Here is a 15,882-nt window from a genome sequence, read left to right on the forward strand (position 1 = left end):
TGTAATACGTGTGTGTGTGTGTGTGTTTTCGTTGCATGCTTTACAGGTTAGGAAGTTTTTATTACGTGTGCTGAGGAATAAAGCAGAAAACAGGTTTCTAATGGCTGCCAGCATTCTCCACACAACTCAAGTGAGGCGTGTGTGAGAGAGAGAGAGAGAGAGAGAGAGTGACTGAATGAAGGAGGGGTAGACACCAAGAAACAGACAGAGAGAAATTCCTGTTCTCGTCGATTTTTCTTTTTTTTTATTGTTATGGTGCGAGGGGAAATTAATTTGAATTGAAAATGAATTGTGAAAGAGGAAGTTTTGTGTCAGACAGACACAGACAGACAGACAGAGCGAGAGAGAAGAGGACAGTTTCTTTCTTTGTCTTCATTGAGAATCTGATGTTGGGTTGAGCAATCTGTTTTCCTGCAATTCTGTCAGCCACTGCACAGGGCGTGTGTTTCTGTCATAACCTGCAACACACCCAAACACACACAGAGCATAAAAGGATTCCCGCCGATTGCACTAGAATCATCACAATACTATTTTCTGAATTTCCCAATCACTGCACTCCCCACAAACAGCCACTGTGGTTTCTGTTTCATTCGGAGCTGTTTGTCTGGTTCTTGACTGTCTTTGAACTCGTTTGTCACCCGTTTGCATTACAGCTTTCAGACATCTGATGACAGGAATCTAGACTGCCTCACTGTTGAGTGTAGTTCTTCAGCATTAGATCTGTCTGTCTATAATGAATGAAAAAACCTATTCGGGTATCAGATTTGACACTTTACGTCTGACTTGACGAGAACAACAGAGGCTTTTTTTTTTAGCTTTCTGTAAGTAAGGTGCCGTATTGTAAGAAGGATTTAAAGTTGGGCTGTGCAGAACCTTGTTTGAAGTGTTGTCTGACTGGGACTGTAAGGTTCACAGAGAGGTCCATAGCAGGTCAAGGTAATAAGTGCTTTTCAGGGAGACTATTCTCTCCAGAAAAATCCCAGCATGGGTATTTGTTTGTTATGCTCAGTGGTGGAATGTAATTAAGTACATTTACTCAAGTACTGTACTATTGTACAAATTTGAGGTAGTTGTACTTAATTATTTCCATTTTATGCAACTTATGCTACTCCACTACATCACAGAAGCAGACATTTTACTCCACATTTGAGTTATCTCCAAATTTGGCGATTTTTTTCATAGATTTTTTTTCTGATAAACTGAAGGATTAAGTGTTTGTTTATGAGTTATGAGCTACGTCTTAAACTAAATAAACTATTTAAAACCCCTCTTGGATTATCTGGAAAAAGCATTTGTCACAAAGCTGAAAACAGGGCTGTTTTTCTGAGATGATGAAAAGTTGACTTTTTAGAGATATGTGGTTCTCACAGCACAGCCTTGCTACAAACATATGATCTTCTAGAATATGATGCATTGCTGTATGTTAAACTACCCAACAGTATTTAAAGTAGTTAAAATGATGTCAACCTTAAACATCTACAGCACTAAAATATATAATATAGTATACAGTAGTAAAACACTGACAGAATGGGTTCTTTTACTTTTGATACTTTAAGTAAATTGCTTTAATTCTTGTAAACTTTTACTGAAGTAAGGTTTGGATTCAGGACTTTTACTTGTATGTAGGTCAATTTTAAATTGACTGTTTCAGAATTAGTTTAAAAACTCCTTGTAGTATATTTAAGTAAAGGATTTGAATACTTCTTCTACCACTGGTTCTGCTTTCCTAACAGGAAACCTCTTGGAGTCAGTTAAAAGACTTCCCTCTCCTCATAGAATTAGTCATTTGTTGTTGGGAAGTGTCTGACAACACTGGGGACCAATGACAAAACATTCCTATAATTCTTTGTCATTTGGGTTATTTCAAAAGGCACAGACAAACAACTCTTTTGACCGTTTAGGGTGCAGACAAACATAGCTGACTCTATAGGAAAGTCATTATATACTGTAGGCTTAAGTCAGTTCAACAAGTAACTTAGGAATTTTTGTAAAGTAATATTACCATTGCTATTACCACTGCTAGAACTATCCAAATATATTTTCTAAATAAGGCCTTTAATATGTCAAATTCAGCACATACTTTGCAGATTCTTCATTTATTCCCGTCAGCCTGCTGTTTCTCCATTATGGAGGAAGAGTGTGGATTGTTGATGAGAAAATGTATAAGGTCGGTCTGGTGTTTATAGGATTTTAATGCCCAGCACTCACACAGCCACAATCCTGTGGTTCATGTCGCCTCTGCAATCCATACAAACCTTAAATGTATATCTTGGAATGGATTATATTATTGGACTCTGCTCTTACTGGGATCACTTAGAAATGTTTGCTGTTTGCCTGAACTAAAAGACTAAAACTGAAAGAAGAAAGTATGGTCATTGCTGCAGATCTGATACCATAAGGGTTTTAAAATATATCTTGTTCTCTTGGTGCTCGTATTACTCCTCTCTCAATTCAGGCCACCCCATCAACTGTATGTACTGTCAACAAATCAATACACCGAAGCAGGTTGAAGTGGTTTTATTGTGTTGACCAGCACACTGAAAGTTGTGGATTATCTGAAAACCACCTTAAGGCTAAGGACTACAGTTCTCTGTGCACTGTCCCTTTAAGAGCACATGTGTGGTGTCTATGTGCAGGTTAGCATGCGGCCAGCTAAAGGTTAACTAACTGTGTGTGGACAGACAGTGGACTTTGGCTCCAGAGCCAGTGAGCTGGTGATGATGTTCGACACTGTGCATGTGTGAGGGACAGTGGCAATATTTTCATATTGTCAGCTCCATCTGTGTGTGCGTTAGGGGGAATCGTGCACCTGCTTCCAGTTCTGTTTTCCAAAATATCAGGTCATTCCCTCAATAACCTGGCTTTTTTTAGTTATAAGTTATAAGGTTACATTGTTGTTTTTAACATTGAAGCTTATGTGGCTGGGTTTCCATAATCTGTGTATTACAGTGGGCATCTGCATGTAAAGAAACAGAATTCAGTCTTTGATATTGGGGGGGGGGGTAATTTGTTGTTGTTAATATTGCATGTTTTTCTCCACACACACACAGAAGCACTTCCTTGCACAGTGGCCGAGCGATTAACTGGGGTGTAAAGTGATCTTACATCCCATCCATTACCCATTAAACCTGAAGATGGGCAGGAAACTGCTCTGACCCTGAAGCAAACACACACACACACACACTCGGTCTCTCAGCAGAGATAATGGATAGAGACAGCAATCTACAATGCTTCATCACCTGTGATTCAGTATGTTCAGTCTGTTTTAAATTAGAACTAAAATTACAGTAGTTGTCATTTAATGACATTTAATGATAGGATGTGTGGTCACTCTGAGGGGTGGCAGCATTAGCAACAGTGGAGTAAGCATTTAGATTTAATTAAAGCTTTAAGTACCTATTTTTATCAACATCTTCAATATAAGGGCTGTGTACATAAAACAACAGGTGCAGATGGCGTCGATGACTCTGAATAGTAACGGGTCAAAACCAGCTGGCATATTCTGGATTTCACTACTACCGTAGACTCAGTGAGCCAGCACACTGCGGATAACTGTCCAGGTAGGAGTAAGGTTAGGAGCTGCCTTTTCTTAGTTATCTACTTTCACTTCCATTTCCCTTCCACTTTTCATTTCTACATATTTTGTTAAATGTTTTTATTTGTGCCACTAGATAGGATTTTGTAGCGTCTCTCAGTTCCAGCTAATCAGTGTTTCCAAGAGTATTTCCCGTAAAAGTCTCCAAGGCTCACTGAAGAGTGTTTTCTAGCCTATTGTCACAAAGTGTTTTTTTCTTACCACAAGGGCTCCTCCTGAATGCACTGAGAGCTTTCTCTTCAGTCTTCTTAACCAAGCTGAGAGCAGCTTTTACTGTGAAATCCATAGAGCTCTGGAGTTAATTGAAAGAACGGGGTTGACCTTACTGCTGTGGTTGACATGTTTCATGAATGAGCTTAGTTACTACAGTATGTCAATAATTTGTTGAAAGAGAACCAGTCTGTGTTGGTGTCTGAAGCAAATTGGACCTCATTTTAAAAGAGCAAGCCAACATTTTATAAGTAAAAATTGGAGACTGTGTGGATGTTTGGTGAGAAGCCGCGGCCTGCAGGAACAGACAATAAGTCCAGTAATGGCTGTGATGCTGGCTTTCTAGTTAAAAGAAGTAGCTGTGATCATGTGGTTTGACATAGAGAGAATTCTTTGCGTAACAAGCTCATCAAACTATCTTCAAAATATCCTGCATTTAAAGAAAAACCCTGTATGTAATACACACGCTGGTCCACCTTGGCAGTGTCACATTTTGCTTCGCCTAGGCGTGGCAGTGTCAAGTTAGCAATAATAAATATGCAACGTCTAAATAGGCTTTCAAAATAAAGCTTGCTTAGGCCGTAGTGTTTGTACGTATAGGCACCAAAACCACTTGGTTTGGTTCAGGAAAAGATCGTATCTGACAAAATCAACGTTGACTTTTGGTTTCAAACTCGACTCAAACAAGTCTCCTGGGTGAAAGTTCTGTTTGTTTGAATCTTCTGTCCACCCCACCTCCTCCAAGCACGGATTTTGTTGCTCTTTATACTACTGCTGGTACTGCACATTAATATACATGTGTACTTTTCACATCTAGACGAAGCTAAACATGACACTGACGCGGTATCCTCTAGTGGATAGTAAGTCTGTTATGTGCTGGGCAGGATTATGAGGTGAACTGCTTTCAGTAGTCACTAAAGCATGATTATAACAGGTTATGATTATGTTTTGTGTAAGAGTTAGAGTGACTTTGTCAGAATATAACCACTTTCCTATTTGCTGATGGATGTTGCTGGTTCTGAGAAGACTGGAAATGGTTTTAATCATTTGCATTTTAGGCAAGGGTGGACCTCCACTGCTTGTTCTACTTCTACTGCTGTTACAAGGACCGCAGTTCAGAGGTTGTGACTCAGTTCAGGGTCGAATCAAATGTAAAACAACAGAGTGCAGATGGAGAGTGTGTGAGAGGAAGAAATGAAGAGAGCCATTTAAAGTGAAACTGAGACAAGAAAGAGAAGAAAGTCTTCTCAAGTCAGAGTTTAAACATTTCTCTGAAATTACATATGTATATTTTGCTACCATGTAACAGGCCCTTATGTAACCTTCTTGTATTACTCTATAGTCTCACAATGCTGCTGCTTTGAAGACTCAATTAAAGATCCTTTTATCTGTACAGCTTCCTTTTGATCAGGGACCATAGGGACTCTGTTTGTGTGCCTCTCTGCACATAATCAGATGTTCATATCCACACTACAAACACACAACCATTTTAATCTCATCTGAAGTTTTAATGACTTTCCTGATACATATGCCTTTAAGCCTCACGTATGTTTGCGGTGGATAAACACGTGACCCAGCGGCACTCTGTCTAGTGCTACCATAACAATTGTCAGTATTTTTGTTGGTGTAGTTAGTCTGGTTGTGTGTGTTGTCAAATATGTATGGCACGAGAGAGAGAGCGAGAGGTATGAGAGGAATGTCATCATCCCAGATAACTGTCTTTTCCTGTCATTGATAAAAAAGCATGATTGGAGGGGAGAGCGGGCAGGCAGGCAGAGGGAAAGACTACAGCAGTAGTCATTTTCACATACTGCTTTTACAAATACCATACTATGTCTTTTATTCTCTGCTACCCTCATGTTAGTAATGCGTTTTGTTCATGTTGCATGCATTTTTCCTGTGCTATTTTGGTAACTGGAATCCTGTTTCATTTCAGCTGGTAGAGCAGGTCCTTCACAGCTTTCTGTGTGTGTGTGTGTGTGTGTGTGTGTGTGTGTGTGAGATTGAGATGGATAAAAGCGCTATATAAATTTATTCCCAAGACCAGGGATTTATAGTCTAATATTTGTGTTGCTTTTATTGTGTATAGTTTACTTTTATTTAACTTTTCCTTTTAATTGTTTTAGGGACTTTTAGGGTATCAGTAGCCCATTTGAATTTCCCTGTACTCCTCTTCATTTTCCATTACTGGCTATCTTTGCTGAAAGAGGACCTTGGTTCCTGTAAATGGTGAACAGTGTCCTCTCACAGCAGGTAACACAACAACTGTTACATACTGTATGTGGAGAAATGTATCAGAGGAACCTCAGTCAGTTTAAAAAGTAAAGGAAAAGGTCAAATAAACCAATAAGCTGGTCCAGCTGGAGGTTTGATTCCCTTCCTGTGTTAGTGGTTGAGGCAGACGCGCATCAGCTATATCAAAAAGCTTCCGGCAAACAAGACAAAACACAAAGTCAGGTATTCAAAGAGGAGAGAGTGTTTGTGTGTGTGTGTGTGTGTGTGGAGCTTGAGTTGTAATACTCTCTTGTCAATACAGCCATTCATAGACAAAGTGTGTGTGTGTGTGTGTAGTGTAATTACAGAGTGAAACCGAGTGTGTGAGAGCGAGCGAGAGGGAGACAAAAACCCTGTTCTGTTGCATTCAGACCATGGTTTAGTATCTACCGACTGGACGTCAGATCCGTGTGTGTGCGTGTGTGTGCGTGTGTGTGTGTGCGTGCGTGTGTGATTAAAGATAGTGAGTGATGGGGATTTTAACAGTAGACAGTCTGTCTTTCTGTCGGCTGCAGAACAAAAGCTTCCTTGTTTGGTCTCACCTGACTTTGGCCGTCAGTGTGACACTGCTGTACTCTGCAGTACACACACTATTCAGTGTTACCCCGAGTACTATATCTGCAATACTCCCTCTCTTACTATCGCTTCTTAAATGAACATGGACCTCAGTTAATGATGACCACCGATTTCTAAAAAGACACTTATTCCGGCCTCTAAAACAACCTTATCTGTCAAGTAGCATGCAGTAGGAAGTGTGTGTAGCTTTTAAGGTGTAAGAGGGATGCCCAGCTGTAGCGCTATGTCAGAAAGTTGTTGTGTTGCTGTGAGTGTGCTGCTACCAGGAACAGATACAGTAGAGGATGAAATACAAACCTGGATGTATGGAACAGCTATTATAGTCTGGCATTTTATCACATATGAAGTGACCTTGTCAAGGACAACCCATGTTGCATCAGGGTTAGTTCATTTTTGTCATTTGTGTTCCAGTAAAAAGTTAGTTCCTCCTCCTTATCTGAGGCCAGAGGTGTAACTGTGGAATTGTTTCCCAGACATGAAGATGTATCATGACCGGATCATCTTGTTTGCTTGATGACAAAACATGGTGGAATTTGTATTGTCATTTATTTAGTACAAATCACAAATACTTTACAACAGCATACCAATTAGGTTTCAACAACTGAACCATCACACCTGAGTCACTCCATCTGCTGAGGAAGGCCACGAGCTGTGTGTGAAAGCTTTGGAAACGGCAAATAAGTGAACCTTGTGTGCATAGTATTTTTCATTTTTTAAATTTTTTTTGGTCATGCTGCTGTTTTTTAACGTTGCGTGGCAGCTGGATTCACGAGATAACAGTGGCCATGCTTCAAGACACCAATTAACGCTACTTGCAGCCACGGGCATGGTTTAAAGTTAGGTGTGTGTGAGCAGTGACTGTTTGCCCAAACAACAATGGCGGCTGCTAAAGACGTTAGCGTAGACGCTGCTAGCATCAGTTCTATCAGAACTGGAGAGTATTCCTTCATTGACAGATGAGCAAAGAACAGCACTGAAGGCTTTTTTTGATGGAAAAGATGTTTTCACTCCTCTCTACTGGCTTCAGTACAAGTTTGACCACGTTATATGGTTCATTGATCTGACTGGTTGAAGTTCACTCTTGATAGACAGTAATAGACTGATGAGTCATCCAATCCCCTGCCTAGTATTTTTTAAAGTGCCTGCCCTTTTCCAACAGTTTCCAACAAGGACTTCCCAGATGGTTCTGTGTAAGAAACCATCTGGCACAGTTGGGTCAGCTGTTTCCTAGGTCCAGAATGAACCTTTAGGCTCAGTATACGGTGTGGTCCTTTAACAGCTGTTCCTGGTTACAGTGGTGACTGGTCGGCTCCCAGCAGCTAAAAGTAGCACAATGCACCATAATTTGGTCTAAAGGAGGAGAGGATAAAGCTATGTAGTCTTATCAGTCAGCTGTATCTGTGTGTGTGTGTGTGTGTGTGTGTGTGTGTGTGTGTGTGTACGTGTGTGTGTACTGGAGTCCTTGATGAGTTTCTGTGGTGCACACACAGATGACCTATGACATTTTCTCTCTTAAGAACACATGAGTGGATTTGGCTCAGTGGGCACTTCAGGAAGTAAGCACTGAAAGCCTGACGACAGAGATGGGGGAGGTTCGGTACCGTATATACTGTCAGTTAACTCTGCTGTGGAGCCGAACAGAGCTGGTGGAGTGCAATACAAACACACTCTGATTAAATTGGTGGATATGTTGTGTTGAGGTATTCAGTCTATGTGCAAATGATTTGGATAACAATAATAAGCAATGTTGCCAAAATGCTATGTCACGCTCAAATAAAGGGCTTTCTCTAACTGTGATCTTATTGCTCGCTGGCTGTTTTTTTTTTTTGACAACACTTTATCAGATAAATGAAATCAGGCATTACAGGCATTCTTGAAAATTAACAGATTAGCAAGGTTGTGGAAACCATGTGAACTGAGAGACTCTCATGTTTCCAATAGCAGTATCTGTTTTATCAAGACTGTCTTAAGGTTACAGACAGTTGGACTTTAGAGTACATTCCCAAGATAAGGTTTTCTGAAACTAAAATGTGTTGAATTGGTTGGTTTGGAGAGGTGTCAGGTACTTGGTGATGTTTAGTTGTTTGTGGTTTAGAGCTTATGGCCAACCCTTGTGGTATTATTTCCTGATTTTGCCCTTTGGGCAGGTTGGCCTGTCTACATTGTGGAACTCTCAGGCCGTAGTAATCAATCTTACAAACACAAAGGAATTTCGGTTAGTTACAAAGGAAAAAGGCAACAAAAGGTGTGTGGTGTGTGTGTGTTGTGTGTGGTGTGTGTGTGTGGTGTGTGTGTATTTAATTTATAGTAAATTAAAAAATTATAAACACCTTGTTAGTATAAAGTGCCTTTGTGTGTTTCAGTTCTGTACGGTTCCCCAGCAGGCCTCCACCAGCGGTAAAATGGATGTCTAGAACTGTCTAACACCCAGTATGGGGTCAAGTTTTGAGATATATAGAGCAGACCTGTCACAATAATTACATTATTTATTAATTTATTGTATTATATATACCATATATCAGCATATCCTTTAAGAATGTCACCAACATTTTAGACACACCCACCAAGCGCCAAATTAGGGTAGATTTTCCATTAGGTGAGTAAATTCAAGAAGGCTTTCCTCCACACTGGCAGGTAAATGTTTGTGCCATGTAATAAAAAAGAGAGTACAGCATTTTTGAGTAATTTACTGCTGTGTTGCTTGCGCACACTATCAGAAGTGTTTTTATGCACGTCTAGATGGTGCTGCAAAACTGACCGTCTCGAGCACTCTCTGCACTGTTTACCGCTCAGGACAACAACTCCGCTACTACACAGCTCATTAAAATATGTTAGTTATGTATGCATGTAAATACCCACAAACGATGTAATGCTGTGGCACCAGGACTGTGGTGGGGAGGTTTAAGTTGGTTAAAATGACTGAACATCCATAGTAGAACTTGAGATTGTTTTCAGGCTTGAATTTTGCTCTGGCCTATTCTTTAAGTTGTCTTAAACATAATACCAATGGAAATACCATAACCATCCCAATGAAATATACTGAAACAGATATAAATATAAATATAATATAAAAAAGGTACTTAACTTTAACTTTTTCTTCATCTACCAATCACCTTGGCCAGTGATTGGTAGATGAAGAAAAAGTAAAAGCTTATTTAAGACACTGATGCCAGAATAAACAGCAGGGTTCTCCCTGCCATAACTATACGTATAGCCTGTTAAGGAATGAATGACTCTATAGTCCACCCCTGTACCAAATGTTTAATATTTGTTCAAGTGCACTTTTTTGTTAACATGGGCAGTGGTGGTTAGAGAGGGTTGCGTTGGTTGGTGTTGTGTTTTGTTTTGATTTTTTTTACAATAATGCGTGGTCCAACACAGGCAGATATGACAGGCCTATTCAGCAGTGTCCCCCTCCACCTCTCTGCAGTGTCAGATTTTTGTTCTGCCATGTGTTTATCTCTATCTCAAGAAGTTGGCACCTTAGTAGCACTGGGTGACCTTGGCTACTGTTTTGAACACAAGGTTGTATCTGTGCTACACTGCTGACACAGTCAGATAACAACTCCACTAATACAGACTCATTAACCCACACTGCTCAAGTAATCTTAACTAACACAAACACAGTCCGCTCTTTCTGCACACTGTTGGTGCTGATGTAGGAAGTGAAAGTGATTTTATTGTTGATCGTCACAGAAATAACAGAATATCACATGTTTTTGTTTTTTGCCTGCAGCTCGGCAACAGACATTTGAGTACAAGTCAGAGACATTCAAACAAAAAGTAGAGAGGAGGAGGGAGGGCATGAATAGGGAGAGAAAAGAAGGTGACCAAAAAAAAGCAGCAGAACACCTCAGGAGATACTGTTGACCCTTAACTTTTCATTTCCTGTCTGAAACGCACACATAGATTCAACCACACAGCAGCCACAGCCCATAGCTCCCAGCTGTGTGAGTGCAGCTGATCTACCACACTCATGACACATGACTACCGCTTCTTTCTCAGACACACACTCTCACACCCGGATCCGGTTCAAATGGTTTAAACTCTACACTGATATCAGTCAACATATAACGTCTATTTGATAACATTTCCTGCTTCCTGGTATACTTTAAACGCAATCAGATATTTCTCCTTTTGCTTCAGTTGGATTCAAAATCAGTTTGTTATTCAGTTGTGCATGTCTTAAAGAACTGCTGTCAAATATAATACTAAAGCAAGGAAGGAAGGAATTTATGTTCAACATGGGTACAAGTGGCAGTTTTATCAGATGAGGCAAGTGTGACATGAGAGCAGCTGCTAAACAGACTTTGTTTTTCTTCAATAGGGATAATCATCTGGATCTTACTTACCAAGAACCAAAACACAATGCTATCGTGTCTGAACATGTTTAACTAAAGCACATGTGTATGAATGCGGAGGAAAACAGATATCTGCAGATCATTTAAGACTAGTGAAAACATGGTTTAAAGGTATCTCCACTTACATTTAGGCTAGTTTAAACAATATTCCAAATTCCCATTAAGTTGTATGGAACCTCAAATAAAGATTTAATAAAAATCTGTTTCATGTAGTTCTGACTGTAGTTCCATTAAAAGTTAAAGAGCTTAAGGTCTTTTGAATTTTTTAATATTTGAAATAAAGATATGACTCATAGAAATGAAAGCTTACATGCATGTGGCTGGAGCTGATGAAAAGACTGTCAATTATTACCACACACAAACTAAGAGAACCGCTTTCTGATTTATTAAAGTAACTGACAGGGTGAAAACCTCAGTAATGTGATTAACGGTCGATGATGTCGGAGCGTGTGAACTTGTCAGCTGATTTAACGTGACTGTAAACGTCAAACACAGAGCGCACAGAGACCAACCTCTGTTTGAGTCACAACAAAGCAAGTGGAGCAGGACGTCATGAAGCGTAAAGGCGCCAGACTAGAAAAGTGCTCAAGTTCCTCTATTTACCTGTAGAACACCATGAACAACTTCATGTCTTGTATTTTAACCCTGAGCCAGGAAAGATTAAAACCCTGTACCAGAACAAGGGAAGAGAAACAGGGTTGTCTGATGTATGCTGAGTTGATGATATATCTTACTAAAATGTGATTTCTATCTAATTTCTTTCAGAAAACTATCCCGTTAGCGGTTCTGATGGAAAGACGGAGTCAGTGGCGAACCTCCAGCCACAGCCGTCCCTCAGCTCGCTGCAGTCCAGCTCTCCTGGTCCCAAACGCTCTGGAAACACTCTGAGAAAATGGCTGACCAGTCCAGTCCGCCGCCTCAGCCACGGCAGCTCGGTCAAGAAACTCCCCAATAACAAACAGAAGAAGACTGGTAAGACGGGCAGAAATAAAGCAAAAGCACAGCGCAAAATAACACATTACTGACAAGTTCCAGTTGTACTCAGACCACATGTTCAGCTCTGTCTACATAAATCTGTAGAAAACTGAGCAGCAGCACAATAAGGAGACTTTACTGAGCTAAGAGGCCACTCTGATTGCATTCTGCCACATTTCAAAGCATACTATTAATTCTAAAGATAGATTTTTCCTTTTATGTAGCCATTGGTTTCAATTTGTTTTAGTGTGTTGTGAAAATCCTTCTGGTTATACTGTTGCAAGTGTTGCAATATTGATATCGTGTTAATAATACACATATGACAATATCGTGTAAATAATCACGCACCTCTTAAATCATCTCCGTTTCTTTCCATTCTCGCTTGGTGGTTCACACTGCAACACAGTAGGTGGCGGTAATTCCTTTAGCTAAGAAGAAAAACAAAACACACAATGAAAGTTTAAAATGAATTTCACTGAGCCCTAACAGCAGTATGTAGTACAAATTTTTTTTGTCTTGTGTTAAAAAGAAGTTGCTATGTGGCTGACTATGAAATTTCAAATGTCAGAGTGTTCTTGAACGCAGCAACAGGAAAAGTTTTATTTGCATGTTCCTGTTTGCAACTGCACTATAACACAACTTTGACATAATGATTGTGACTAAATGTCCACTGTAGATTACTATTATAGTATTGTAGTTTAGGTAATTTCTTTTTAATGAGCTACAATGTGAAAAACTACCAATACAATTCTTCTAATGCCAATGTCATTCTAGCAAGATGAGAAAAGCTATATGTATATGTACAGAATTGAACCTTGTTAAAATGTTTTAACATCTGTCAGCATTGAACTGACTGACTGCTCGACTGATTGATTGACAGGACCGGGAACAGGAAGAGAGGAAAGCAGGAAGAGTATTGACCTGGGACACACTGACCTTGCCCTGCATGATGACATCATCGATGAGGTAAGCAGTGAGTTTTTTTTACCGCGGCTGTGGTTTGGTTTTCGATAAATGGTATTTCACAAAACTGTTGACATTTTATAGCTGAAGGTCATTCCTCCAAGAGACTATTTCAGTGTTTTTTGCTGAGCTGAGTCGAAGCTATTCTTAGCTCTGAACATTTCTTGCAGGAAAATATTTCTGGCAATACACTTAGCCGTCTTTCTCAGAGCAAGGTGGCAAAAAACAACTGCTAAACTAGATCCATCAAACGTAAAAATATACATTCTAACAGCGCTGAAGGTGTCTAGTTTTCTCTTGCAGATGAAATTATAGCCTTCTGGAAATATTATATAGCTGAGTGCTAAACCACTCATTGTAAAAATAAACTGCTATAACTCCAAAGTCTTTACTAACACCCAACCACCACTAAATCTGTCATTGCATTTCTGATGCTGTTAAAGGTGTGTTTGTATCACTAATGTTGGGCGTACACCTAGCATGCACAGTGTATATTGTCAAAGCAGCATTAATTGGGTCTGTAAAGTGCTACAAGATATGTGTCACTAAACTCTGTTTTACTAAACTCTGTTTTACTAAACTCTGTTTTATCTGCGCCTGTCTACACATGTCATGGAGTTATAAAGAGATTTATTAATACCATCTACAGTTACGTAATAGGCATTAAGTTCCTCTTTCTGTGTGTAAGGGCTTTCTCTCTGGCACACAAATACACCCACACACACAAACTTGTGATCAAACTCCTGCATTACTCACTGATTACTGACAGTACCTCGGGACTTCTTTGGGCATTTTTTATTTAAAATTTACGATACTGTCATATTAATTTCTTGCTGACATAAACTGATGTCCATGTCCTCATTTCTTGGGAAGTTTTTTGGCATCTGAAAGCCTGAAAATAAACCAACCATAACCAACCATTAAAAACTAAATAACATGTCAGTCCAATGAAAATAACGCTGTTTTTCTTTGCTACTTTAGTTTCTTGACTATTAAGGAGATGTTGTATCTGAGAAGGATCAGGTACAGAGGTTTGACAAAAATTAAGATCGGGACAATGTATTCAACAGATAAATTCAAACTCAAAGCTAGGTTTTGTTTATGCTGTAGGGCAGTGGTTCCCAGCCTAAAAGGTTGGGATCCCCACTAGGGGTTGTCAAAGGTTCACAGGGTTCATCTTGATTTTAAGGGATAAAGACCTGAACACAAGCTATATTCAGAGCCTTCACTCTGATAAACAGCCATGTCCTGCAATAACTGAAGAGCTAATAGAACAATGGCCAAGCGTAAAGAAAACACAGAATTTGTCACAAAAAAGAAGCCTATGAAGTATGTATTATTGTTCAATATTTACAGGAAATAAACTGCATTGAATATGGAATATCCAATATGTCACAAGTCAATGATAAAAGAGGGATTTAGTTGTTTAAGTTACATTATTAGTTTCATGTTATCAATGTTAATATTATTGTGTGTGAATGTGAAAGCAAAGTGCTTTAAGACTAGAAAAGGCGCTGTATAAGTGCAGTCCATTCCATTAGTAAATGTTTTGCCACTTAAACCTTAGACCCACAAGCCATTCTCTAAACACTTCACTCAATAGAGACAGAGGAGTTTCAACTTCAGACAACTTTTGTTCCTAAAACTGGGTGGGAGCAATATGCATAATAGAACCTATCCAAAGTCTTCTAACACTGTCGTACCATATAGCATTGCTCAGTTTTCAGTGTTTCAAAAAGCTCTCTCCGTGTTACAAAGTGATTCTCTGTATTTCCGGTGTGTGTCTATACGGAGGAGAATGGGGGGGCATAGTTTGAGGTAAGGCATGTTCTTGAAGTAAGGAGGGTACGTTTGTTAGCGGCTGTTCAAGCTCAAACTACTTTGCATTTAGAAAGTGCAAGACTAATTAAAGCTGCATTCACTGAACAAACTCAGTGACACACAGCTTTTGCATTTGAATGAAAAGCCTGCCAAAACTGGCTCTCAAGCTCAGACACTTTTATTCTAGAAACAATCAACATGGGGCCCCTTGGTATCTCACCTGGTAGAGCTGGTGCACCCTGTACCAAGGTTGAGTCCTTTCTGTAGCGTCCACGGGTTCGAGTCCAACCTGTGACCCTTTGCTGCCAGTCCTTTCCTCTCTCTCTCCCCAGTTTCCTGTCAGTCTACAGCTGTCTCTATCAACTAAAGGCAATGAAAAAAAAAAAGAAGCAATCTGCAGTCTGACCAGAACATGACGAGTTATTTATCAGTGATTCTTCCTCAGACTACATACAATGAAGCATGACTCAGCAGCTTCATGCTCTATTACTCATTTTAAATCAACTTAGAAACTGATTCTGGGAAGAACAGCTGCAATGTTTTTTGTTTTATTAGTCTAATAGTTTATGAACAATCGCTGTGATCAGTTAAGCTATAAGGTGGTAAGTTGATCATTGTTGTTCATTTCTAACTGCGTCTGTATTGTGTCTCTTTCAGAGAGTCCTCAGTAAGGACGGCAACCTCCTCTCCAAGACGTCCTCTGGGATGCAGAGCGGCGGGGAGGAGGAGCAGGACGAGGAGGCTCACACCCCTCTGCCTCCCCCCATGGAGATCATCAAGGACCCCTCAGCTCAGGACGACAAGGTGAGAGGGAGGGAGGGAGGGAGGCATGTTTCACTGCAGGTTTCTCCTGATGATGGTCAAGAATTCTGGTTTAAATATCTTTTGTTTAGATTTTATCTGACCAGTTAATCTGTTTCTGTAAAAGCATGTCTGCGTCCGCTAACCCCAAGCAGCTTTTGCATTAATATGCTTCGTACTGATAAACTTAAATTTGACTTTGTTGTTATATTTATTTTATTCTTTCTGTTATTTGATATTCATTTTTAACCCTTTAAGTGCCACAGTCGCAAAATTGGGACAGGACGCGGTACTGAATCAAACAGC

General features: G+C 39.8%; 1 protein-coding gene across 1 annotated transcript in view; it reads left to right on the forward strand.

Annotated features, from left to right (window-relative positions):
• The window catches only part of LOC118339114 (kalirin-like), a gene marked incomplete at both ends in the record, with an annotated part of 90,088 nt that overhangs the window by 68,965 nt on the left and 5,241 nt on the right, over nt 1–15,882 (forward strand). The window contains 3 exon segments of the mRNA XM_035676648.1: nt 11,782–11,988; nt 12,872–12,957; nt 15,433–15,579. Of these exon segments, the coding sequence (XP_035532541.1) occupies nt 11,782–11,988; nt 12,872–12,957; nt 15,433–15,579 (440 nt within the window).

This window comes from Morone saxatilis, unplaced genomic scaffold, assembly GCF_004916995.1.
Source record: "Morone saxatilis isolate NCDOM2014 unplaced genomic scaffold, NCSU_SB_2.0 Contig5, whole genome shotgun sequence".
NCBI lineage: Eukaryota > Metazoa > Chordata > Actinopteri > Moronidae > Morone > Morone saxatilis.